Source organism: Struthio camelus, chromosome Z, assembly GCF_040807025.1.
Source record: "Struthio camelus isolate bStrCam1 chromosome Z, bStrCam1.hap1, whole genome shotgun sequence".
In the NCBI taxonomy this organism is placed as follows: Eukaryota; Metazoa; Chordata; class Aves; order Struthioniformes; family Struthionidae; genus Struthio; species Struthio camelus.
In genome coordinates this window covers 70,014,473-70,039,959 of record NC_090982.1, presented here as the reverse complement: position 1 = coordinate 70,039,959, position 25,487 = coordinate 70,014,473, and the positions used below count along the sequence as shown (strand labels likewise).

Here is a 25,487-nt window from a genome sequence, read left to right as displayed (position 1 = left end):
CTAGAAGGATTTGTTTCTGTGAGCTGTTATGTCCAAAAATGTCTATATAGTTTCTGCACTTCTTCAGAATTATATTACTGGTCTATTTATCATTATTTAAAATATTTTATCGTGCAATAACTTTAAATCAGAGCGTGGTTAGTCTTGGAACAGGGTAGGAAATGGAACTTTTTGCTCTTAAGACCTCAGTCCAAGATGTTTAGGCAGGAAAAAAATGCATAAACGTTCAAGAAAATAAAGTGGGACAAAGTAAAGCCAAAGATGAACATGAATTGGTTACGGAGAGAAAGGAGGAAAGCAGATTACCTTTCTAGAGGCCAGTGGTAGAGGAAAGGAAGGGAGCTATGTGAGGATGGAACTGTAAAAAGAAGTATGTTTTATACTTCTGCGAGTATATCTGACGCAATTAAAAGCCACCCAAAAGGTCAAGGAGAATTTGGGCAGAGGCAAGTATTAATTGGAAATTTAGTGAGAATGACTTTAGTAGTCGGAATGGAATAAAAGATCTGAATGGAATAGTCATGTTAAGTGATTTAGTTTGTACTAGGAAAAACAGTATTGTCAAGATTATATGATTTCTAAGGGGAAATTTTAATGACAAAATGATAGTTATCGTTGTGAGAGTTTAAGAAGAAAGCTTTGAGGAAGAGGTTTGTTTGCTACTTGTCTCTTCAGTTAAGTGCCTAACATTAGGGACAAATTTGTAGTGAAACTTGTTGAAAATTAAACAAGTGCTTTGAGAATTAAGTAACGCTTTCTATTAACTTTTAAACAGTAATATTTTAGATCACCTGATACTTCAAAATTGCAGCCATTTCTAAGCTCCATGTTACTTTCCTGTGAAAGATCCAACAAATGGAAATATCAACAGCCTATCACTTTTAAAGGAAAACTGGCGTTGTGTATGTTTTTACACTGAGAGACTGCCATGGACTTATATTTCAGATTCCTAGTCTATTCTAAATGTCTATTTTCAAACAATTTTCAAATAGAAAGTTCTTAAGTATGTTCTTTCCAACTCATAGTAATCCAGGGATGGACAGAAAGCTGGGTATGAGGAATCGTACAAGACTGCAGATTTTGATGACAGACCCTTTCAAAATTGTGTACTACAAGAAAAACAAATTTGAAAAATGATGAAGAGGAGCAGAAATTGATTTCGGTTAATAAGTCACCTATCTGCTTCTCTAGAAGAAGGGCTAAAACATGATTGAAATCCATAATGTCTGATGCCTTGCAATTTATCCCCGTTGACAGAGGTGCCTTGTGCAAAAAATCACTCAGAGAGTGATTCTGCCCACCTTTAACCTGATTGGATTTCTATATGTGTCTGTTCTAACTATAATAAACTATTAACTATAATAGTGTGAAATCTTTTTGCCTTTTTTTCTGCAAAGACAGAAGTTTCAACTGAACAGTCACCTGAGTAAAACCTAAGTCAAATGACATAACGCTGAGTGGAAATCATTTTAGAAGTGCGTGGCAGTTACACTTTTCAAAACCGATTAATACCTTTCCAAATTAACCCTCCTCAACTCAAACTGAAATATGCTAAATTTTACTTGTTACATTTATATTACAAGAAAAAAGCGTGACTCTGATAAGCATAATTACTCGAATTCTAACATATTCAGCCCTTTACATATTCATCAGCCCTTGCTACAGAGTGAGATTTGGATAACTTCTTGATTCATATCTTAGACTACTTTCTATCCAGAAAGGATCAATTTGATTCGATTACCCATATGCTTTTCTGACCATAGATAAAGTAGTGCAGGGAACAGAACATCATGTGAAGGTCTAGAGTAACTGCAGAATGCTACTCTGATGCTAAAATTCTGGGAAGGGGGTTGGGGGTGGGGTTGAAACTCATTTTCCTATAAAATATTTTGCCTTGTTAAAGGTTGAAAATTGTAATGGCTTAAGCTCCTTGCCTTTGGAACTTGAGTGTTGTGCTGCTACATCAGAGACTTTTAGGATAACTTCTCCTTGGGTGTGCTTATGAAGAAGGACCACCTAGAAGCCATTCCTTTATAGCATACTGTGCTATCAGTCTACTCTATTTTTATTAAGTATTTGCTGTTATGTACAAATTAAAAATGACAGCTTTGTTGCGCTAGAAGCAATCTGAGACTGATGCGTAATTGTCATGCTAGTCAAGAGATTTTGAGCTAACAGAGTTCTCATCATCTGTATGTTTGTGAAATTCTTGTGCTCCTGTGCTGCTCTGAAAACTTGATCTTTTTCTTCTAAGTACCCTTACAGACAAATTCTGTCAGTTCGAGTAGGAATTAGATGCGTCCATGTCCCAAAACTGGGTGCCTTTATAAACTTTGTGCTCTTTGAGTTCTTTTTTCATTATGTGGAATCTTTTTGTTGTTGCTGTTAATGGCAGATCAAATGTAATGTAGCTGAATGTGATCTGTGTTAGTGTAGATCTGTGGAAATCTGCATTTGAAATATTACTAAACTGGACTTTATTCCACTTACTTACTTTTAAAAGATTCTTATGGCTTGCTTTATACTCACTAATTTTGAATTGTTTCCTAGTGTAGGGTTTACCTTTTAAAACTTTATCACCATAACATTTTCTGAAAATTTAATGTTCATTGAGTTAATGTGTTAAATGCAGTACAACTATTCTGTTATTGCGTAGTATTATGAGCGATTATATTTCAAAGTGATGAAGTTCATATTTTCAAATGCATTCTCAAACAATCAACAAAGATTGGAGCAGGATCTGAAGATTAGAAGACATGGGTAGATGAATGTGTTACATGGGCTGCACCCTGATTACATTTTCCATCTTCTCATGGCTTAGTAGAATACTGTTTAAGATATGCTCTTTTAATTCTACAGTTTTTGAATGATTGTTTGCAAGTTACCTGGTCTTGATACACCTTTCAAATTATTGATGATTTAACTTTTATAGGTCGTTTTGGGGGTTAGGGTTCAGATAGTATTGCAAGTTTTCTGAAAATTCTGTAATCATGCTTTTAAAAAATGTGGGGGTTTTGAAGGTGCTTATATTGCATGGCTGTTTTTTTTTCCCAAAAATTAGGTAGCTGTTACCAGTAGTATTAAATTACTAGAAAGACCGTTTTAAGGATCCTGTAGGCAAAGTCTTCAAGTTCATTTGCATCTGCAAGTATGACTGATTACATTAGGTAATCTTCTGAAGAACAGTTGAAACTGAAGTGGCTTAGTCCTTACTGTTTGGTTTTGTATATTCTTGTGCTTTTGTGCCTCATTTGTTTAAAATGACCGTAATTAAATATGAAGCACATTAGAGGGTTTTGGTGTTTGGCTTGTTTCACTTGCTGTTGAGTTCTTTTGTCAAAAGACGATTTGCGCTCAAAAAGTCCAATCCTGACATCAGTGACATATTGAAAAGTAGTGGCAAATTTTATTTCTCAATTCAGTGGTGTTGGATTGGGTTCCATGTTCCCATCTGTACCTTACAGGTTTAGTAATTGTGCTAAAAGATGAGTCATATTTCTTGGAAGCTAATAAGCTGGTCCTGATAGAGAAATGAAGCAAAATAATTGTGAGCTTTGCCCATTCAAAGACAAAAACTTTATCTGAATTATCAGTTTAGTTTTGGGGGATTTTTTAATTAATTTGTTAATATTCCGTCATTAAAGTGTAGAACTGAAGCTTTACTATTACAAATAGATTTAGAATTTTTTTCCTCTGATGCCATCATTTTAAGGATCAGAGTTCCAAAATGCTTACAGCAGCCTTGTATTTTTCTGTCTGTTCGTGACAAACCAGCTACTGTACATTCATATAGAGCAGTACAGTCCTTGCCACTGGCAGTCTCTCTGTGACAGAGAGCCTGTAGGCTGACATAAAGTGCAGCCTGTTGTGAACTGCTAAGTGGGAGTCTGCCAAAAACTCAGCAGACAGAACTAATTGGGGAGAAAAAGGATTTTTGTGCCCTCATCTCTCCCTCTTCAATTTTTTTTACAAGACGGATATTGTTAAAGTAACTTGTTTATGTAAGATTTGTCTGCCTCTATTTTCTCATTGCATGAATCATTTTTTAACTTCAAGTCTTGCACCGCAGGTCACTGAGCACTTCCACATGGCGGCTGGCACAGGACCAAACTCAAGACACGCAACTCATCACAGTTGATGAAAAATTGGTAAGGGTTTTCTCCCGCGTACTGCTATGATACAGCCTTCGGGGTTATTTCTGCACAATAGGCATTCAGTGTGGTATTCTGCACTCTTCTAGGAAAGCCATATAAACGTGAACTACAAAGCAAAAATCCTTCATACATTTTAAAAGGGGAACTGTAGTAAAACCTAAGAATATAAAAGAAATATGGCATTCCAAGTATTACACAATATAAAATGATGAGTACCTTCTTTATTATTATAGTGTGGTCAAGGACCAGTATAAACTCTGATTTATAAAAAATTTGCTCTTTTGAAATCTAGGTATTTTTCTGTGTAGTGGACTTATACAGAATTTGCCAGCTTCATCAAATTCTCTTCATTGGGACCCATATTACTACAGAAAGTGTGTAAAGAAGCATGCAAGGTTATTACTATGTACATATACTCCAGGTTTTGAATATGCATGAAGGTTAGATTACAGCTAGAAACAAATGCATAACATTCTTCTGCTAATCAGTAGCAGATCAGAAATTTGGCAATCTTTTCTTGTAAGTTCTTCCATAATGTGTGGTCTGTTACTCTAGATGCAACCTGACACTTATGTTTACAGTATTCAATAGCATAATTTTTGTAAGACTTCTGGAGGGAATGCGTCACAGCAGAAGGATGCTTTTCATTGGTTTTCATATCACTTTTGAATCTTCAGGAAAAAAAATTCCCATCATACATATGAGATAGTTCTTATTGTATGTACTTTCTTGCAGCCCTGAAGCTATGTTAACAACTTGAGAACAAAAAGAAATACTTGGAATTTATATTTATAAATTGAACATCTGTAATGGTAACTACAAGTTGAGACAGCTGAAGTTTAACCGACTATTGAAAAAAATTAACTCAGTTAAACAAGTGTTTAAGGCTTTTATATCTGATGTTTTATAATATAGATGTAGCAATAATTAATTTCTTGCATGTTAGTAGAGTCATATCCTCAGTAAACTTAGTAGGATGCCTTAATAATTTTTCTCTGAACTTAAAAAGTCATGACATAATTCTAGGCTTAAAAATTAGGGGAAAATTTTAAAACTGTATTTTAACAAACATGATTATTTTGCAAATCTAATTGCATAACTCAGATTTCAGGAAATTTTGTTTAATGTACAAGAGTTCATGGGTCACTATGTAAATAAGATTCACCAAGTCTATTGACCTACGTTTTCCTAAACATATTACGAATTGCATTTGATTATTGTAACATTGCTCTTTAACATTTTTTAAAAAAATCTAAGTAGCGTTTTTTATAATGCCTGACCTTAACAGTATCACGTTTCCTTATTGTGATCTCAGGTGATGGATACGTAGGTATGTAGAGGCTACAGTATGGAAACAGACACGCAAAATAAATCCTCTGTCTTTTGTTTTGTATTTAAATGTACGTTATCCCAAGTTAGGATTTTACATTACTCTGTCTAACAGTGAGAGTTTACATTTATAGCTGAGTTAAAATGATACTAATTTGAAAGAGAATTCTGCTGTTCTCTCAGTGTTGATATAAATGAATCGTGAATGAAATGGTTATTTCTGATGTCATTGTGTGATCTAGTCAAATTGAAGACATAGTTCATAGACTAGCAGCCATTGATTTTGTTTAATTTTACTGTTCAGTTGTCATCTTTTGATATATACAAACTAAATGATCGTTTTATGCTCATTTCTTTTGAGTGTTAGGATAAATGTCAAACTGAATATTATTTTCCTGCAGTGTTGTGCATGTAGAATTCTTTTCTCTCAGATTCTTGTAGGACTTGAAACAAGATGGTAAAAAATTAGAATAATATTTTAAAAATTTCATGTGTAGATTTAGGTAAATTTCCATAATATGATAAAATATCCAGTAATTGATGTTCTGTGTAATGGGCAAAAGTTATATCCCATTAGCAAGGAAAATCTTCGATAAAAGGTTTGATGTGATTTTCAGCTTTTTCAGGATTAGGACAAGTTCTATAGACACCTGTTAACCCTCATGGAAAAGTAGATTACTGTATTAACTTATTTTAGGTTGCTGGAATGTGTTTCTTAACTATAAGGATTAATGCCAACACATTAAAACTAGTTGAACATGTTATATGATTTTCCTATTTTTTAAATAATGTTGCTAAGCTCAGTCAACTTACTATTTCTATGCAAGTTATAATTAAACTGTATTCCAGAACTTGATACTTTAATTTAAAAAAAGAACACTTTGTGTTACTGCCAGATATATGCCTCTTATTGTTAGAAGTCATTAAATCATATTTTGATAGATTGGTTGTGTTTGTCATACTTTTTTTTTTTTTTTAAGCCTGATGTAACCTTACTCGTAGCCCCAAAATGGGTTTATCCTTGTTTGTTCTATTCCTTTTGTAACTCGTATTTTGAAACTGAACTCTTCTGTGAGTTGATGTTTACAAGTTTAATAGATTCACACTGTGGTTATTAAAAACTTATAATTACATTTTGTCATTGAGTTTATCTATCTGCTTCCAGTACTTTTACAGGCCTTGTATTTCTGTATGTATGCACATATGGTAGAGCTTCAACAGGGATTCCTTTTGAATTATCTAGAGTCCCATTTGATCCTATAATGACTAGAATATTCCTTCTATTAGGAAGCACAAACAGAATAGAAGAGGGAAGAATATCCTAACATTGAGTTATTAAGCAGTAGTGAATCACCCTCTTACTGCAACCCAGTGTGTGTTGAACATGATAGAAAAATGAGTTCTAATGAAACAGTGAAAAATGAGAGTGATCTAAACTACTGTTTTCTGTATTAGAAAGAAGTGGGAGTCTTAAATGTAAAAGGAGGTAGAATGCTCAGCTTGTGTAGAGCAACATCCAAGAAATGATGTTTTGTCTCAACTATCTGTCATTTTCTGTGAATTTTAATAAAAATAACTTAATGAACAGTTAAATCCAAAGAAAATAACATACAAAATGAACAAAGCTAAACAAAAATACAGCTCTTGCATCATATCTTGAATCTCTGGCCACCAATTAGGTCATATTCCAAGAGTCTGGACAAATAACTGGGTGAAAAGTAGTCTCTCAAGACTGTTTGCATTAGGAAATTTAGGCTATAGAGGACAAAGGCTGTCGGCAGCAAATCTCCCTCAGGTAACGTTCCAAATGATTTAACTGTTTGCGTGGATGGAGTAACATTGTTTCCACCATCATTATACAAAGCTTTGGAGATTTTGCCTGAAATGGGGATTTGAACTATTTTAAATTACTGTGGTTTGTTTCAACTGTTGTAAATACAGCATGTCAATACTGTCAATTTTACCTAAAAGTAGTCCAGTTCAACGTGTGCTTTAAGCAGGCTTTTCAGTCAGTGCAAGTATCATTGAATTACTGGTGTCTAGCCCAGAGTTTCTACAGGCTAGACGTTTTGTGAAAGTTGCTATCTGCCGTTGGGAAGGTGCTGTACCACATTACCCAAAAATATTGGCCAATAAAGGACTTTTTTAGTGGTTAAATGATACCAATATTGCAAGAATATTTGAAAATTAGAACAACTTCCAGAAAATATCCTTTGCATCTTTGAAGCAGAATATTCCACTGATAATGTATATGCTGTTGCTCAAAGCAAAAGTTAATGCAACATCAGTTACAGGGTTTGATCACTGAGGGGATGCTAGTAGCATTGTGGGACTGTGCTTAAGGATCAGCTATTAGTTGCAGCCATCTCACAGATATGTTTTATTCTATGTTAGGCCAAAGCTGAATAGGATGACTTGCCACAAGGTCAAGCGTTCAGCAGCATTGCTATCAAGTGCAACTGAAATGGTACTAAAATGTTTTTGCAATATTGTGAAACTTGTTGCAGAGAACGAGAACTGTATTACAAGAATGACAGGCTAGCTACAATAATGCCATTGACATTTCAGCTGCTGTTCTGAAATTGTTCTCTTTGTCCATAATATTAATGAAGCTGTTTTTCAGTACTGGTTCAGAAGTCTATGCACTGACAATCAGTAGTGGGCCAGTTTCCTTCTTGTAGACAAGCTTCTACCTATCTGTCATTAAAGATAACCTGTGTGCTGAAGTATGCATAGAATTTAGCACAGAAATCTAAACCTCTTTGTGAAGGTAAGCAGTTCATACTTTTCAGACCGTGTTCAAGAATAGCTAGCTATAAGTGCTGCGTACTGGACCAGGCTAGGCTGTGAAATCTGTATCAAGAGTCTTAATAGCTTCCTCCTGGCTGTTCATGCAGTTAATGTCTGTAGTAAGTGTTTACTGCTGGATAGTCCAGGAGTAGCAATGTATTAACAGGATTCTCAGAACATCAACCTCTTTGGCAAAAAAGCGTGCATATACTTTTAATAACCATTTGAAACGTTCAGTTCACTTCTTCTAGAAAACTACATTATTAGCAAACATCACAGGATGTTTTCAGGACTGAGTCATAACTAGTTCACCTTCATCCAAGTCGCAATTTTGTATAGGCTTGGAAAGTAATGAAATTGTATAATCTCAGTTTGATTAAAGAAGCATAGACTTGACTATAGCAAACAGTGATAATACTGTAGCTCAAAATAGAAATAGGGCAAACAAGTGAAAAGCAGCCTGGAATGATGAAACTTCTTCAGATGTCAAACTGATAGTCTACAGTGCTGAGAAACAAAGGACATAACAAATCAAGCTTTAAAATGCATTTCAAAGTGTGATCATTCCTTGCAGCCTTTCCCAAGAACCAAAAAGTATATAATATACTTTATGCTGAAAAACAAAGCACTAATGCGTCATGAAATTACGTGCGAGACAGTGTGACATTGCATTTGAAGACTGTGCATAGGAGCTGTTTTTCAGTGAAGAGAAACACTTGGCAAAGTATGCCTTTATTGAAGACAGGCTTACTGGATTTCCTTTTTGTGAAACTACTACTCAGCCAAAAATTCTCCAAGCATTACCACTGTGTTAGATAATAACGATATAGTGGATGTTCTGTGTTTTGGTTTTTCAAAGTTCTATTAACCCTTTATGAGTTATTCCTTGAGGGTGAGTTCAAGCTATTCCTAACGTAACTTAATGAGATAAAAGTATTTAGAATAATCTTTTCGTAATTTAATCCAATCTAGCTGCAGTATTTGTTCAACTGGTTACCATAAAGGATTTGGTTTAGGGCAACATTTCTCTTCAGATGAGGAATGTAACTTCCAAATTTTTGTGCGCTTTATATGTATGACTCTGATGTGGAGTTCTCTTATGCAAATGGTACAAGATACCGGAAGGGAAATCTGTTGGGGGGCTCAAAGAAAGGTACCACCACCAGCTGTCCTCTCCCTCCTGCCCTCTCTCACCTCCAAACTGTTGCCTTGAAGGCTGTATTTCTTCTGCTTTTTTCTAAAAGGATCAGCAGCTTCCAATCTACTTTGGAAGAATGAAGATTAAATGAAAATGTTCAGTCAAACCTCTTATGTGAAATGCAGTTAATAAAAGTGTTTTTTCGCACCCTTTTCTTTGCAGATATGATTAGAGAAACACCTTCTGTCTTTGGCCAAAATGGCCTTGTATATGAGGCCCGTGGCTTGGGGAAGTTCTTTCTTCCATCTTCCAGTTGTGTCAAGTAAGCAGGTGGCCAGGTACATATTGTAGTCTGAGTTCAGCATAAATGAAAAGTTGTTTGGTGGTTTATAAAATATTTAAGACAATGTGTATTGTCCTCTGTTGTTTCACTTCATATGCAATACTTATTGTTCGTTTTACATTCTGTCATCTACAGTTGCAATGATCGACATTTGAATGATATTAGTTTCCAGTGTAGAAGGTGTTCAAGAAATAAAATCGTATTCTGGAATTACTTGCAGTCTAGAATTAAATGTATCCTTTCAATAAATGTGAAATGCATAAAACAGAAAATTAAATATTTGCAACTGAAAATGCATATACAGCTATTTTAATTGTAGGTGTTAATTAGCATGGATTTGCATGGAGTTAAATACACAAAGGCCTTAACCGTTTGTGTGGTCACTGACAGTTTATTATTTGTGTGTCTGTTTTTTTGCTGCTAGGCATAATCTACTAAAAATTACCTTCTTTTTTCTCAGTAAAGACTAAAAAAGACTGCTTGGGGAGAAAAAACCTGTCTTGGATAACTTTGTCAGGCGGTTAATGTTAAATGTGATATTTAAAGATTTTAATGTTGGGGGGGAGGGGGAAAGAATGATCTTAATGTTGGGGGGGAGGGGGAAAGAATAATCTTTCTCCCTTCATGTACACCAAGCTGATCTGTCAGAGTGTATACTTGTTTCTAAACAGTGATTTTTTTTTTTTTTTAATGACATTAGGATGTTTCTTCGTTACAGTTTTCACTGGTAGTTGCATTTGGTGTTAAATAAAGTACAAGCTCAGGTGAATGCGTGCGTGTAGCTATAGATTATCCTTTTTCAGTATTGCTAATCCACTGTATTTTGCTGCTTGGCAATTAAATCTCTCTTTAATTGGAATATCCTAGTTCAATTCAGCGTATACTGTTTGCTGCAACTTGCTTTTGTAAGCAATTATAGCTTGGTGAAGTTTGTGGCAGTTTAGAAAATTTGGTTGGCTGGATACTGATAGAGAGCTTTTTGTAAGAATGTCTGCAGGCAACAAGTTACTCCCCAAGATAAAGAAACTTTCAAGAACTCTGACAGTCCAAGTAAAGAAATTACCATCACCCTTTTGTTATGTCTTTAGCCATCTTTAAGTAAATATTGTTGTATGACTAAATTGCAGCTGAAGTTAATTTTCTTACTCATTTTAGAAAATCCTCAAGTTGCTCAGAACCTGGTATGGACCGATATGTAGTGGTATCAATGAGCTGCACTTGCACTCTCATCCCTCTGTAGGTTTATTTGTTTTTAGGATAGGGTAAAGGAATTGGATTTCTTCCTCTGAGAGCCTTCTCTTTTGGTGCATGGTAGTGCTATCTCTGCTGCATATTGGAAGGAGGAGTGTCTGAGATTGGGGTTACACAACCTTCTAACATCTCGAGTGTCTGTTTTGTCTGGGCTTCCTTCATACAGCATTCTTGTGCAAAAATTTCAAGGCTTTAGTCCGGAGCACTGGGTCAAAGAATATCTCTTTGAAGAGTATGCAGGAGAGTGTTTGTTTCAATGCACAGTATTTCATTTTCTGTCACAGAGTACTGGTTTTGAAGAGCTTGCTATGATGGCGTTCAGAACAAAATTAAAAGAATAACATTCACTGTACCATGTTTAGTTTGTCTAGTTTCCAGAGGGTTATTTAACATGCAAATACTTATTTGGTTTTGTAAGTCTAAATATGCAAGCAAAGGTTCTAATCTGCTAGAAAGAATAGAAGTAAGCCATCGGTACAGTCTTGTAATCAGCAGGAATAACTTCATTTTTTGAGCTGTGTTTTCTATAGTTTTGCTTTTTAAAAACTAATTTGCATTTTCGTATCCTGATAAAACAGTACAATTACATGATCCTCTTCTAGAATACCTAAGTTAGTATGCCCTGTCATGAAAAATTTCTTTAGATACCATGAATAATTCTTGTCCTGTCAGGAGTAATGAATAAGCAATTCCTCATAGAGCCTTTTGTTTTCTCTTCAGCACAATCTTTCTTCTTTCTGTGTTTATTTAGTAAATCCAAGCTGTATGGGTAAGACACAAAACCTAACCCAGCTGTTTACTTGGTGGGAAAGTTCTGTGTACAGACTTGGAAGTTGTTTCCAGTCCTAAAGTTCCAATCAAATCGTTTTATTCATTCAGAAAGCAAAAGCTTTCCTTCTCTGGAAGGAAAGCTGCAGCCCAACAAGGCTATGGGAATCCGTGAGCGTCGTGGTCATGCTATAAGAGAGCTTGGTGCTTCTTCAGTACTACCTGTCCCTACTCAGTAGATCAATGATGAAGTGAAAACAGATGGCAGCTGTTGACAACTTTTTAGGTAGCTTTGAACTACTTTGAGGGCTGCTTTCTCAAATCAGGAAGGATAACCTGTGTTAAGTGAGGACATGGACCACGGAGAGAGCATCTAATGTTCAGGTCCATAGAGCTTTAATATGCAGTTTAGTTCTTGTGTTGTGAAGCCTGCACTGTAGAGGAATTGCTCTTTCTCTTATGCATCTCTTTGGCATACTCAGTTGTATTCACTCCATGAAGCCCACTGGCTTACTTTTTGTGCAAGAGAAAATCTTTGCTTAATTTGGAAATGTTATAATTATGCTGCAAAAATGTTTTAGGGTTATCAGTAATAATTCAGAGTATTAAAATCTGAAGTGGATAGCCTTTCTTTACAGACATCTCATTTTACATATGTGCTCATATGTATAAAAATGGTTAACATTATTTTTCTATGTAGTTCAACATCATTATAAATTGTATGTTTTAAAGATTTTACTGAGAGGCAGATTAACCAAGCAGAATCTTTCTGAGGAAATAAATGTAGTGTGCACTAATATTTCATTTTCTATTCTTTTATTTTTTGTTTTTTCTTAGGTGGCCATATTTTTGCTCCTGTGCCTGCTGCATTTGAAAGCATACCTTGGTCAGCTAATTCTGGCTTTTTGATAAGTCAGAAGTTGAGTATTCTTCTGTAACGTCTTTTTCCAAAACAAGTTCCTACTATTTTATTGATATTTAGTCAACATAATTGCTACCTTGTATTCTCTTTTGATTCTCTCTGTCCCTCCTCCCCTCCAGTAAAAGCAAGCTGAAAGGAAAAATGTAACAAATTAAATTATTGAATGTAGATACCAATTTTTTATCTTGGTGACAGATTTCTCTCTATTGTATCAGAAAGTATGAGACCTTGATTTCTAACCTACTTGAAAGGCTAAACGTAATGTAAAGCACAAATTGCAAAGATAGAACAAGCTAAAACCAACTTGTAAGATAACGCTAATATGTTGTATTGATGTTTCAGCTTTTAGTGAGAGACTGCAGAAAGCTTCCGTTTTAACTAATTTAATAGATAGGTTTAAAGAAACAGTTTTTGTCCAGTGGTATTCAGCCGCATGTTTTATTGATTATGATTAAGCAGTTGAAGCCCCATCAGCCTTTCCCATCCCCACTAGGGAATAATGAAAGTGTTATTTACTATTAGAAAAGATCCTTCTAAAATGTGTGGAAAGCTTAAAGGCCCTATGCACTAATTAACAAAATACAGTGAACATTTAAGCTGTTAATAGCCGCAGCATCCCTGATGCATAGAACTTCAGTATGCTAACACTGCATAACAGTACTCTATTGTGCATCTCTTTAAAGAGGGTAACTCTGTCAGTTCTTTTCTTGCTTCACTACCTGCTGTGTATGGAAATTGTGTACACTATTTAGCACTTCCTTTCAACTTTTAAAGTCCATGCATATTACCTAGAAGCATTACAAGTGGCTATAGAGTAAAAGACAGCTTTTAACAGGTTTAGTTCCCTTGTAACTTCTTAAATGCAACTTTGCTTCTTAAAAGCATACACCAACAGGAGTCTTACTTAAATTTGCATTGCTTGATTGATTACTTTCTGTTATTCTCCCCTGTGTTTCAAACTATTTGTTACATTGTAACAAAGGTCTGTTACAGGAATCACTTTCTTTTTGAAAGAGATGTAAAGAATAGAGAACATGCATCGCAATGAAGGCAGGCAGGCACTGATTTACACGAACTAAGAATTTCTGGCTATTGTACCAATATTGTCAGGTTAAACTTTAAAATACTACTTTTTACTTTTGTTCCCCCATCCTTGATGAATATCTTATTTTTATAAGTAGAAGCCTAAATAGTTTGTAAATTCTAACCCTTAAACTATGTTCCACAACTGGCAATAAATAGGAATAAATGTGTAATTTGGAGGTGAAGGGAAAGGAACACCTGAATGCACTTTAATGACATTTTGAAGAAATGTTAGTGTTCTGTGCTCTAACTATCCACTCAAAGTTGTCAGCTAGTTAAACTGAATCCATGGTAGCTGTTTCATATACTGCAGTGATAATTTTTCTTATGACTTCATCATAGGAAATCTTACTAAATCTTACATCCACATTTGAACTCGACAGTTCATATTTTAAGATATTTGCTGTCCAGATTAGAGTATGAATTGGCTCAGTAAAAGTCCAGGTGCTCCTTCTTCACAGCAGCAATGGCACTGCTTACGTGCAAGTGTAGTGTCCCAATTCACTGTCAGACTCTTAATGTCATGCTAGCTCTCTTGGGTCTTTTCAGCATGAAGTAGTGAGGGAGCTCTTCCACAAAACTGCGGGAAGATACCACACATTTAAAATAGATTAGATCCTCTCCCCTCCCAAGGCTGCAGATGATGAAGGAAATGGTATCTATATTCAGGAACTTACCTGGGCAGTATTTGGAAAATTTCTTCATGGATACTTTAAAGGTATTTTTGTCATAAATGTTACCATTGATCACTTCTATAAATGTAACTTTTCTATGACTTTTTTCAGGAGACCAAATTTGAATATAATAAAGAGTTTTAAGGTTTGGAAGAAAGTTGCGGGGGAGAGGGGGAAGTTTTCCACTTACTAATGTGAAACCATATTCAAATTTGTACACAGCACCTGGAATTCCTAGAAGTCCAATCGAATGTATGCCTGTTTACTCTTTCACAGTATTCTCTCGGAACAAATCCAAGTGATGCTGGCTAAATGGTGCGTGGGATGTGTTATGCCATAATGTTTATAGTAGTTCTTTCAACCAGCACGAAATAATACTGGGCATGCAAAATACTGGGAAAGTTGAGTGAGCCTTTGTGCAATGGGATGACAGGGAAATTCTCAAGGAGGTTTTGTGACTACAGAGAATGTTTTGCCATCGTGGCTGTTAAGGTGGGAACTCCTAAACTGTGAAATACAAACTGATGAGTAGTTTGCTGAAACTAACAGCACTAGCAAATGTTGTCTTTGTCATGAGATTTTTAGGATGCTGACACCTGGTCTGGCATAATGGCAGTCAGTAGACTGAAAAGTACCATCAAGGACTGTGGCTAATTCCAGCCCACGTGACAATTTTCTGCTTTTATCACAGACCTATTCTTCAGCGTATTCTTTGCAGTTTCTCCTTAGGGATTTCAGCAAAACCACCTGTATAAAGAGATTTTCTTTAAATGGAAACTTTCTTGTAATCATTATATATCCTGTTTCATGTTTACAGTGTTTGGTTTTCTGTTTTTTTTAGTACAGTTCTTTCACTGCTTTCCTCAACTTCTGTGTAAAATCTCTCTGCAGCATGGTTAGATGGGAGAACATGTTATGGGTAACACATGTTGTTCACAGATTACTGTGATAATGCAAAAAGATTGTGAAGCCTAAAAGAAAATTGTATTCTATGTGATAGGAAATTTCCTAAGGGCAAATATGTTTTCTTTCCCCCTTGTTATGTCTGTAGCTGCTAGATAAATGTTGTCTGACCATGTTTAGTTCATTCTGCTCCATTTTTCCACTTACACTTTTCATAGTAGATTTTGTTCTCTTGCATTTGTTTCAAAAATACCATAGTGAAGTGTAGTAATGTAAATGTTCTCGTCCTCACTTACAGCTTGAGCAGTTGAGCACATTAAATAAAAAGCTTCTTTTGCAGCAGCTACTTTGTGGGTATTATGCAAGATGCTCAATGTCCTGTTCTGTGCTTTGATATAACAGCCCCTAAAGAAAATGTATTGCAACATGAATTTATAGCAAAACTTTATGCACTTGGCCTGCTAAAACATATTGGGGGCAGGGAGGAGAGCAAACTGTTGTAAACTCCTATAAAGTACTAAAAACTTCTACTTTCCCTCCTTTCTAACAAGTGTAAACTATTGAGGTTAAGTAGGTGGGGCAACCGGAAGTAATTACTAAGGCCAGTGGCATTTTTGCGGTTTAATAAAGGCAGAAGCTAATTATTCAGTTTTTATTTAAGTGAAATGATGCCAAAAAGGAGGTTCCTGCAGAGCAGCTGCACTCCTTCAGTGTTACCCTAATTTACCACAGACACAACTGTCACAAACAGAACTTTTAAACTTGATATATAGCCACGAAAGTAAGGAGCCCTTTGTCTGGAGTGCATGCAGAAGAACTCCTTTATACAAATCAACCGGCAGATGACGGACAATGATGAAAATTTGATTCTTTGAAGTCATAATGGTCATTGAAATGTGTGAAATTCTGGTATTGAAAAGAGAGCGCCTAGCAAGACTCTAAATCCTGGGTGGTTGCTGGAAGCTTGCTGGGAGGTTTTTCTGTGTTTTGACATCAACTTCCCATTGCTTGTTCCCTGTTTCCTTTATTTAAAAAAAAAGGGGGGGGGTGTTAAACAGTAGATAGTAGATAGCATTTATGTACAGTTTTTGTCTGTACATGGAAAGAAATGTCATAGTAGAAACATGACACCTTTAGGCACACCTGACTCTTCAAAACTACTTGTTTACAGAGATATTTTAAATGCCTTAGTCACTTTCCCTTGAATTACAGAGTTCATCTTTTTGTTTCCTTTGGAATTTGTGGTACCGGCAGCGTACTTAAAAGAATGAAATTTTCGTTTCCTTCAGAAGTCACTGTTATGCTGAATCTTGTTTTCGTTGATACTGTGTCTGTGAACCAGTTTTTCTCTATGCAGTACAACACTTTTATCGTTTTCTATTGCTCTTTCAAGAGTAGCTTCACCAGGCTTTCTAACCATGACAAGTGTTCTTAAATAGCATAAGTTATAATAAAGACAAAAACTTCTCTTGATTTGTAAGCAATTTGATGTGGCTTCTGCTGTTTAAAAAAAGTAGGAGTGTCATTTTGTCTCTCTCAACTTATTCCAGGAGCCAAAATGCCTCTAAATTGATGTTTTAAAAGCTCAGAAGTCGCTATTTAAAAAAATCTATATATGTGTTAAGAAAAACAGAGTGTCAGAATGCATTTTTAGATGATAGTCTGCATTAAAAAATGTGGTGTTTTTAATTTTTAGTAAAGCAAATGAAATAGAGTTCAAATCTCAAGTCTTTTAATATAGTTTGATACATTGTCACCTTATTATTTAGAATTGTCGATGTTGAAAACCCACTAATATTTTAATATGCTAACAGAGCAAAATTCAGTAAGGAGCACTTAAAAAAAAAAAAAAGATGGCAATGTGAAAGTTGCTGTCAAAAACATCTTTGTTTTGGAAAGTCGGTTCACAGGTAGTTTCAGTGAGAACTTGAACTCAGAACAAAGCACTGAAGACACAGTAGAGAGTTCAACCCAGTGCAGCATAGTTCTTTTCAAGTATTATATTGTTTTAATGGAATCTTGGAGCGGGAGCTTTAGCCCATTGAAATGTCGCTTAAAGGACAGGTTCTTCTGTCACTAGCTGGAGCTGTGTGGATGAAATGATCACAATAGAGTGTTGTAATGCATTTTAAAAGTGTGAGAAATCAGTTTGTCTAGACTAAGAGTGCGCCTACAGGGAATAGGAATTTTAGAGCTTCTGGGCTCTTTAGGTGTCAAGTATGTGATAGATGCCAAGCCTTTTTATTCCATATCTTTGGCAACAGCTCAGCTATGCTACAGTACCTTACATGTCTACAGCAAGCAAAAACAGTGATTTTATGTCAGGACAACTTGGGGGCTTCAGAATCCAGAAACTCATTGTCCCAACAACTGTCTGTTCAATTGCCAGCTTTAAACTGGGGAAGATATCAATAAACAATTGCTAGATTCCCAGAAGGCATGGAAACTTTAGCTATAATGAATCAAAAGTATGAAGAGCTAGAAACACCATATAGCTTTTTTAATTTCTGAAAGTAGGCAGGTTTTCATTTTCACCTTGAAAGATTTTTATGGGATAAATCCCATATTACTAGTAAAATAACTTTAGGATTTGGAGCCAGCTGAGTGCCCCAAAAATGTCTTGGAGGTGTTTGAGGTTTCTTTGGGGCTTTGGTTTTATCCAGATAAACAAGTCTAGGCATTTCTTTACTACGGTTATCTCATAAATACAGCATTCACCAGTTTTCCATAGTGCAGAGTTTTTTTGTTGCGTTCTGTCTGCACTAATATGTAGTATTTTTATGGGTTTTGGTATGGAGGCTTCAAAAGAGGAAGTTGAATGTGTCCATAATGTTATTTAATATAACACTTTATTTTAATCCCAGATAACTCTGTAATACTTAAACCTCTAAATCTTAAGTGTAATTTCATAATGGATGTACAAGTTGTTGAGAGTAGTAATAAAAAAAATTGTTTTCATTATTTCGATCTATTTTGAAGCTTGCAAATTTGGAGATATTTGATGATAACAAAAACACAGGATCTTTAAATGTAGTAGGTTTAAAAGGATAAATCAAATTTTTGGTGAATATTCATGTGTTTTCTCTATAGAGATATTTTGGGGAAGTTTATATGTAAAGGATAACTTAATGGCCTGTTTCTATAAACAGACAAGCTGTAACATTGAAGCCCCACCAAACTTTTACTGCAGATAAAAAAAGATTTTGTTAAACAAAGCAGTTTACCAATTCAAGTAAGAAAACTTTAAGCTATTTCCTTTTAAAACTGTGGTTTAAACTTCAGCAGTCATAGATGCCAGTCTGTCAAGATGTGCTTTGTGTATGTGTTGCAACGTTTTGGTAATTGGAAGTGTTTCTTTTTCCTGTTGTGGCTAGACTCATATTAAAAATGAACATCATTTGGTCCTAATGAAACATTTATAATTAAATTGCAAAGATATTTTGACAGTTTCTGTTAGGTAGTCTGAGTGCAACTTTTAGAATTTGGAAATGTTCTGTGTGTGTGTTTTTCTCTGTTGTTCTACTTGTAAATGCAAAACACTTTAAACTTGCTCTCTGATGCAGTTTTGAGGGATTGATCTCCCAAAGTTTATTTTCTGAAGTGAAATGAAAAATGAGACATTTCTCATTTCAGAGGGTGATCTGGTGACAGCTTTTAAGTTGGCCACAAAACAAAACCCTCTGAAGTTAGTAGCTACAGATGTGTAAACCCACAGTGTTTTATTTAAATTTGTTTGCTTTTTCATTCAAGTCATGCTCCCGCTGGCAAGATGAGTTCAATATGCCTGAAGTTCTGCTACACGTTTTGGACTTTTACTAGTTTACTGTTTGTTCCTGGGGAGGGATAAGACTCAGGAGCTGCCACTGGCCTTTAAGTATGTAACAGGAGTAGTTTAGCATCCTTAGAGCAAGTATTTGATTTCACTCCCTTCACTGTACTAGGATGAACTGACAGGTTAATTTTAAGTAATTACTGTTTAGTTTTTAAAGAGAAAGTTCGCTTTAATTATATCAATGCTAGTGAGAATAATTTTTCATATCAATTCTTATGAGCATTTTCTCCATCTTATTCCTTGTTAAAGTCAGCTAATACTTTTTGGTTGTTTTTGTAATACTTCAGTTTTTGTCTTTTGTTGAGTTTATTTGTTGAGAACTCACAAGTGAAGCCTTAGTAGGGGGCATCCTACTACTAATTTTGTAAAATTTTATAAGCGGTTTTCTCTGTAGGTTGGAATCTCCCGAATCTCTTTGTTCTTCACAAAAAAAACCCTAATAACGTTATCAGTATCAACTGGTGCAAAAGCTTGAAAAAACATACCTGTCAAAAATGTCAAATCAGTACAATACCTATTTAAGAAACATGGGCTCAAACTGACAAGGGACGTGAGCAATTGTAGGCCTGGATGTTACTGTGCTTAGTTGTTAGAGCCCCTAGTCTTGACATGAAATTAACTGTGCTAAATCAGAAAAAAGTCTGCATATATTGAATTTGAGTACTTCAAAAAAAAAAAAAAAAAAGAAAGAAAGAAATAGGTCTGTACTCTGAGATGGGGAACACGCAAGTTAGCTGAAGACCTCTGAAATACCTGACAGTTTGTTCCTCTCTTAATCTTGAGCATCAACGAAAGACTGAGAAATGACTCTGAAAAGCTGAGATCCATAGCTTGAAATACTCTCAGCCCTACCATTTAAAGAAGAGAGGTCAATTTTATGTAATAACCTAATGATTTGAGAACTGAGAGAGCTGAATTCTAGTACCTACTCTGCAGTCTCAACCAGTATGATGTTGTGGAAAAGATAACCACCTGCCTCTTCCTTCATGCTAAGCATAGCTTTTTGGTTCAGCATGGGTGTCAGTGCCTCTAGTTATATGCAGACTTAAGCACAAGCAAAAGCACTTACGCTGAGGCACATAGCGAGCTAGCTACAATTTTAGCAAATAGTACTGTTTATAAGAGACTTAGGCTCTTAATAGTAACATAAAATTTCAGGATTTGTCAGTCTATGCTTTAATATTTTTTCTTCAAGGAGGTGGGGCGAAAAAGAGCATATGTTACGTTTCCACATCTGCTTTAGCTGGTGAAAGTTGGAGCAGCGATGATGTTAACGGCTGTGGTCAGAGGACTGGAGCGAATGTCCTGTCCCTTCTCTGGCATTAGCAGTTGTGCAGCTGGTAGCATGGTGCACAGGTTCAGAGAACTGATCCATACAAAGTATAATTCAGGCAAGGGAAGCAGGGCGATGGAAGCCCCAACCTGGGTCAGCTTCAGTTTTATAAAACTGCTCTCCTAATGTTTATCTCTATGATTTTTTTATTGTAATTTTTAAAAAATCAAATATGAAATTATGTAAAAACAGTAAACATCGTTATTTTACAAGCCTTTTACATGAACCATTTTTAACAAGATGCGTTATATCTTTCATAGGATATCACTGCTTTAACTGGTGTTCCAGATGAGCACATCAAAACCAGAAAAGTTCACATTTTTGTTCCAGCACGTAATGCAATGCAGGCAGGCGTTAACAACACAAAGAAGTGGAAGATGGAATTTGATAACAGGGAGCGCTGGGAGAACCCTTTAATGGGATGGGCATCTACGTGAGTAGTTACTAAATTTGGATATATTTTTCTCCTCTATTTGGCTCTTAAAGTTGTGTAAATTCATCTCTGAAATGGCCTTTCTACCTATCAATCTATTTGTATTTTAATAGTAACAGTAAGTAGCTGTGTGTTGATCACATGATTAATTATCTGTTATGTTTAAAAACAGATTTTTAGCTCACAAAATCATTTGGAAGAGTCTGAAGAAAGTGTTAACATGACGAAAAAATGCAACTATTACATTTGTGGTGATGTCATTGTATGTCAGCATTAGGGAAAGCAGGTTTAGTTACTTGAAGCAGTAGATCCTTCTTAACTGTCAATTGCATGTTTTCATTAGGTTAAACGTAAAATAATGATATCTAGCTTCTGGAAATTCTTAATGAAGCTTTATGAATATCCTGAAGCTCTAAAATGAGGAACCATAACTATTTAGAAAAAAAAAAAAACTATTTAAAAATATTACACCATTTGCGTTAGTGTTGCTACTATTAGGAGTAAAAAAATCTTAAATATATCAAAATCCAGAAAAATGCAAACCCTAGCTAATTATGCTATAATTTGGAGATGTAAGTGTAATTTAGATGCAACTAAAGTTTCTTCATAAATGTACTGTCTGTATTTTACAGTGTGATTAGAATTCCTATAAAGTGTGATGACTGTGTCCAGAGTTCTAGTGACAATATTGTAATTTGAAGCTTTCTTATTAGAGGCCTATTCAGAAAAGTTAATTATTCAGCATAAATAAAAAATAATCACTGCAGATTATTTTTCAAGCTTCAGAAAAGGACCTGATGCCTATTGCAATTGTCTGACCAGCAATCACATGAACATTAGAGCTTATAATCCTCAAATTCTGATGGGGGGGGAAAAAAAAACCTAAAACCTTAAATACGATATGTTTTGAGGAAGCATTTTTAGAGATGTGTTAATATTCTAAATCCAGTCACAGAATGAATAGTTCAAAACAACTCTGAAATCGAGTCTTCCTGTTATATAGGTTTCCCATTAAAAAAAACCTAAGGATACTCACAACTCATAACATCTCAGTTGTGTTTGTATTACAGAGCAATTAGTGAAGCCAAGATGAACGCTCAGTAAATTAGAGGAAAGTATGATTGGGAATTAAAGTAAGAATTGCATTAAAATGTGAAATATATTAAAATGCCTGTTTAAAACAGCCTGCATGTAATGATGTAAAGCCTGTATGTAATGATGACTACATCTTAACCAGGTCCCCAGATTTCTTATCTTTTCATCTTAAGCATATTTAAATTACTGTTTCAGAAGACAAAACTGCAGTGATTTAATAACATACATGATTTGATGATTCCACTATTGCTAGTAACCACTGCATTTCGCAAGTAATGACCAGGTTTTTTTACAGTGGCCTAAATCAGTTTGTTAAGTGATAAACTGTTGACCTGCAATGCCACTTTCTCTCCATTCTTGTGTGCCCTCCAAAACTCCCAAAGTGTCTAGCTGCTCAAGTATGATCTATTTATACCTCTAAACAGATTATGATATCGTAGCAGGTGCCAGTAACACCTGCTTTAGTTCAGGTTGAATTTAACTTTTCTTCTAATCCCCCTTTGCTTTTCAGCTGACTTTAACCTCCCCAAGCAAATTATTTTCTGGGTGGGTTTTTGCAGGATCTCAGCCAAAATAATGGCTTCTGACCTTTCTAACAATTGTATCCATTTGTGTCAAATAAACCACCTAGAAAAATGAGCCATGGTTTTTATCTTTTAAATTATTCTGTAGTGAGCTTATTATGTGATTTTAAAATGGAATAGCTATTTTGAATGAATCTATCTCTGGATACAGTTTTATTTTAGGGTAGGGAAAGGGATATTCCTGTGTAAACAAGCTCCAAATAGGCCAAAAGTGAACGTGGTGTTGTGAGTTGACACCACTGGGTTGCAGGTTTTATAAACTAGTATATATGTCTTCATTTTTTAAGGAACTCTCCCAAGAACTATTAGTGGAAATTCTGCTAGTTTCAAATTACTGTTCAACACCTAGAAATACCTAAGAAAAATTTCTTCTCTTCAGATCTAATTTCTGCAAAGATTCTTCTGCTTGTAGAAGTATTGCCATTTACTTTTGAATAATGTAGTGGGATTAATTAATGAATTAGCTCTTAAAATAATTACCTGTATCTCTTTGCTATATTTCTATCATTTTCCAGTTTGCTTATTTTTGTCACCTCTTCTTAGGTATAGTTTTCTCTGTGGGAATTACCTACTTGTAGATCCAAATGAAATAGACCCATGACATTGTTTTTAAATTTTAATTTAATGGCTTTCGTTACAGGAGTGCTCATGCACAGTTCTTGTATTTCTTTTAATATAAAATTGTAAACAAAGAAACACAGGAAACGTGATTTGCATTCTGTAGAATCTCCTACAAGAACAAAACATAGAATCTCTGTTTGTAGTAACTGTAGGAACATAGGAAATTCTGCAGCACTGTTATTACTAAAGATATCAGGACGTCATGCTATCTCATTCTGAACTGCACAGTTTGCTCAGTTTATCAGAAGCTGAAACATGTCAATAGGTCATTTATGGAAAGAAATCGAAAACTTATATTTAAATTGGATGAAAGATGATTCTATGTGAAAGTAGGGCAAATTGTTTCTGTCCAATCCTCATTTTCAAACTGTTTCTGTCCTGGGAGGCTTTTGCCGAACTTCTGCAGTACTGAACAGACATGAGTCCTTTGCTACACCTCAGATGTACATTTCTTTGCTTCCTAGTGACATTCCTATTAAGTAGCATCGTTTTCCCACCCCAGTCATGGAAGAAAGGAATAGTAAGCAAAAGCTGTTGTGATACTGCAGCATTTTGATCGCTTGATTCTCCACTGATTGTGCCATAGACTAATTCATAGTTACTAATTCTTACCACCTTTGTAAGATAAATCTTTAAATTTCTTTAAGAAAAGCTATTTTGGTGGTGGCTTGTGAAAGTGTAATTTCTGCCAATATTCTTTCTTTTTTTTTTTTTTTTTGTGAGGAATATATTGGATATATAGAGAACTCCATTTGTTCCATGTGTACATCAGATAAAATTACACTGTTGTCTTTGCTGGAAGCTAGAATCCCCCTCTTCCCCTCCCCCCCCACCTCCAGTCACCTTCTTTGTCCTTTATTGTAAAGAGTTCAATGTATCTTTGGTTGCTTTTTCTCTTCATCTACCCTTATAGCTTCAAAGAGAGAACAGTTGAGAGGCAGCTCCTTCAAGTTTGTTGCAATTTGGTCTTGTCCTGTCAGTTGTCTCCCAGGCTCATGTGCAGTGTTGTCTCAAGGAAGCATGATGGAATCATTTTGCAGCTACAACAGTTTTCTTATTTAATTTCCGTAAAAGTTTTGTCGATGACTTTATAGAACCATACTTGTTTTCATCAGTTTTATTGTTCTCAAATTGAGTTTTTATAGCAACAAATTAGGTATTTTGATTTTTACTGAGATCTAATATGTTTCAAAAAGCTTTTTGCATGTTTTTTTTTTCTTCTAGAAATGAAATCGAGAAATAGCTGATCATTAAAAATAACCGCTATGTAATTGGTTAACTAGCAGTTTGAGTTTCTGAACTTTGTTTTCAGTTGAGGCCTGAGATCTGATTGCTATACTGGAATAATTTGTGGAGGTCATATGACCTCAGCTAGTTGGAACTTTGGGTTTGTCCGTGTACTCTTCAGTCTCTGGTTAATTCCTGTTCCGCTTAACTTGATATTCTACTCACTTCTGTCTAAGATTATTCTTTCCCTCATTGTTCTTCCTTGGATTCCTTGGATTGTTCAAAATTACCTTAACCCCTCCAGTCTCCAAAAAGGTTGCTTCCCTTGTACACACCTTTCAAAATTAAAAAGATTGCTGCAGAGCACTTATTTTAACCTCACCAGGTAGTTAGGCATATTTATTGAATAAAAAATTTAAAGCATTAATTTCTGCAGGGAGTTGCGAGGGAAGGAATTGATTCAACAGGCCAAAAGAGGGAAAGATTCTCTGCACAAAGTAAGTGTTAATCCTAGGAATAATTTAAAAAAAAAAAAAAAAAAAAAGAGGATTTTGAATGGCTGAAATTTGGGAATGATGCTTTTGAAGGGTTATACTAAAATAAATCGTTTACAGCATTTGGTTAGCACTTGAGATACAGATATAATTAAGTATGTCATATTTCAAATTTACTTAAAATTTGTCATCTGATTTCTTACAGAGCTGATCCTTTATCCAACATGGTTCTTACTTTCTCTACTAAAGAAGATGCCATTGCCTTTGCTGAAAAAAATGGTATGTATTAAGTGTGATGGGTTTAGTTTTCTATAGACAACCTTGATCTTAAAATACTTCTTTAAAAAAAAAAAAGTACAAGATAAAGAATTTCTGCTCTACTGCACCAGATTTTAGGCCATTAGTGGAAAATTTCAGGGCAGGGAAGGAGGGAGGAGGTTGTATTTCTGAGAGTGAGGAAGGCATTGTTCCAGACTTTCTGCTTCCTGGAAAAGTGTTCCAACCTCTTAGCAT

At 35.2% G+C, this 25,487-nt stretch overlaps 1 protein-coding gene across 3 annotated transcripts in view; it reads left to right on the top strand.

The window, feature by feature from the left end:
• The window catches only part of LOC104146841 (NADH dehydrogenase [ubiquinone] iron-sulfur protein 4, mitochondrial), a 46,205-nt gene that overhangs the window by 16,576 nt on the left and 4,142 nt on the right, over positions 1 to 25,487 (top strand). For all 3 annotated transcript variants that reach the window (XM_068928743.1, XM_068928745.1, XM_068928744.1), the window contains 3 exons: positions 4,070 to 4,148; positions 20,781 to 20,953; positions 25,180 to 25,253. In XM_068928743.1, the coding sequence (XP_068784844.1) occupies positions 4,070 to 4,148; positions 20,781 to 20,953; positions 25,180 to 25,253 (326 nt within the window). The remainder of the gene's footprint in view (positions 1 to 4,069; positions 4,149 to 20,780; positions 20,954 to 25,179; positions 25,254 to 25,487) is intronic.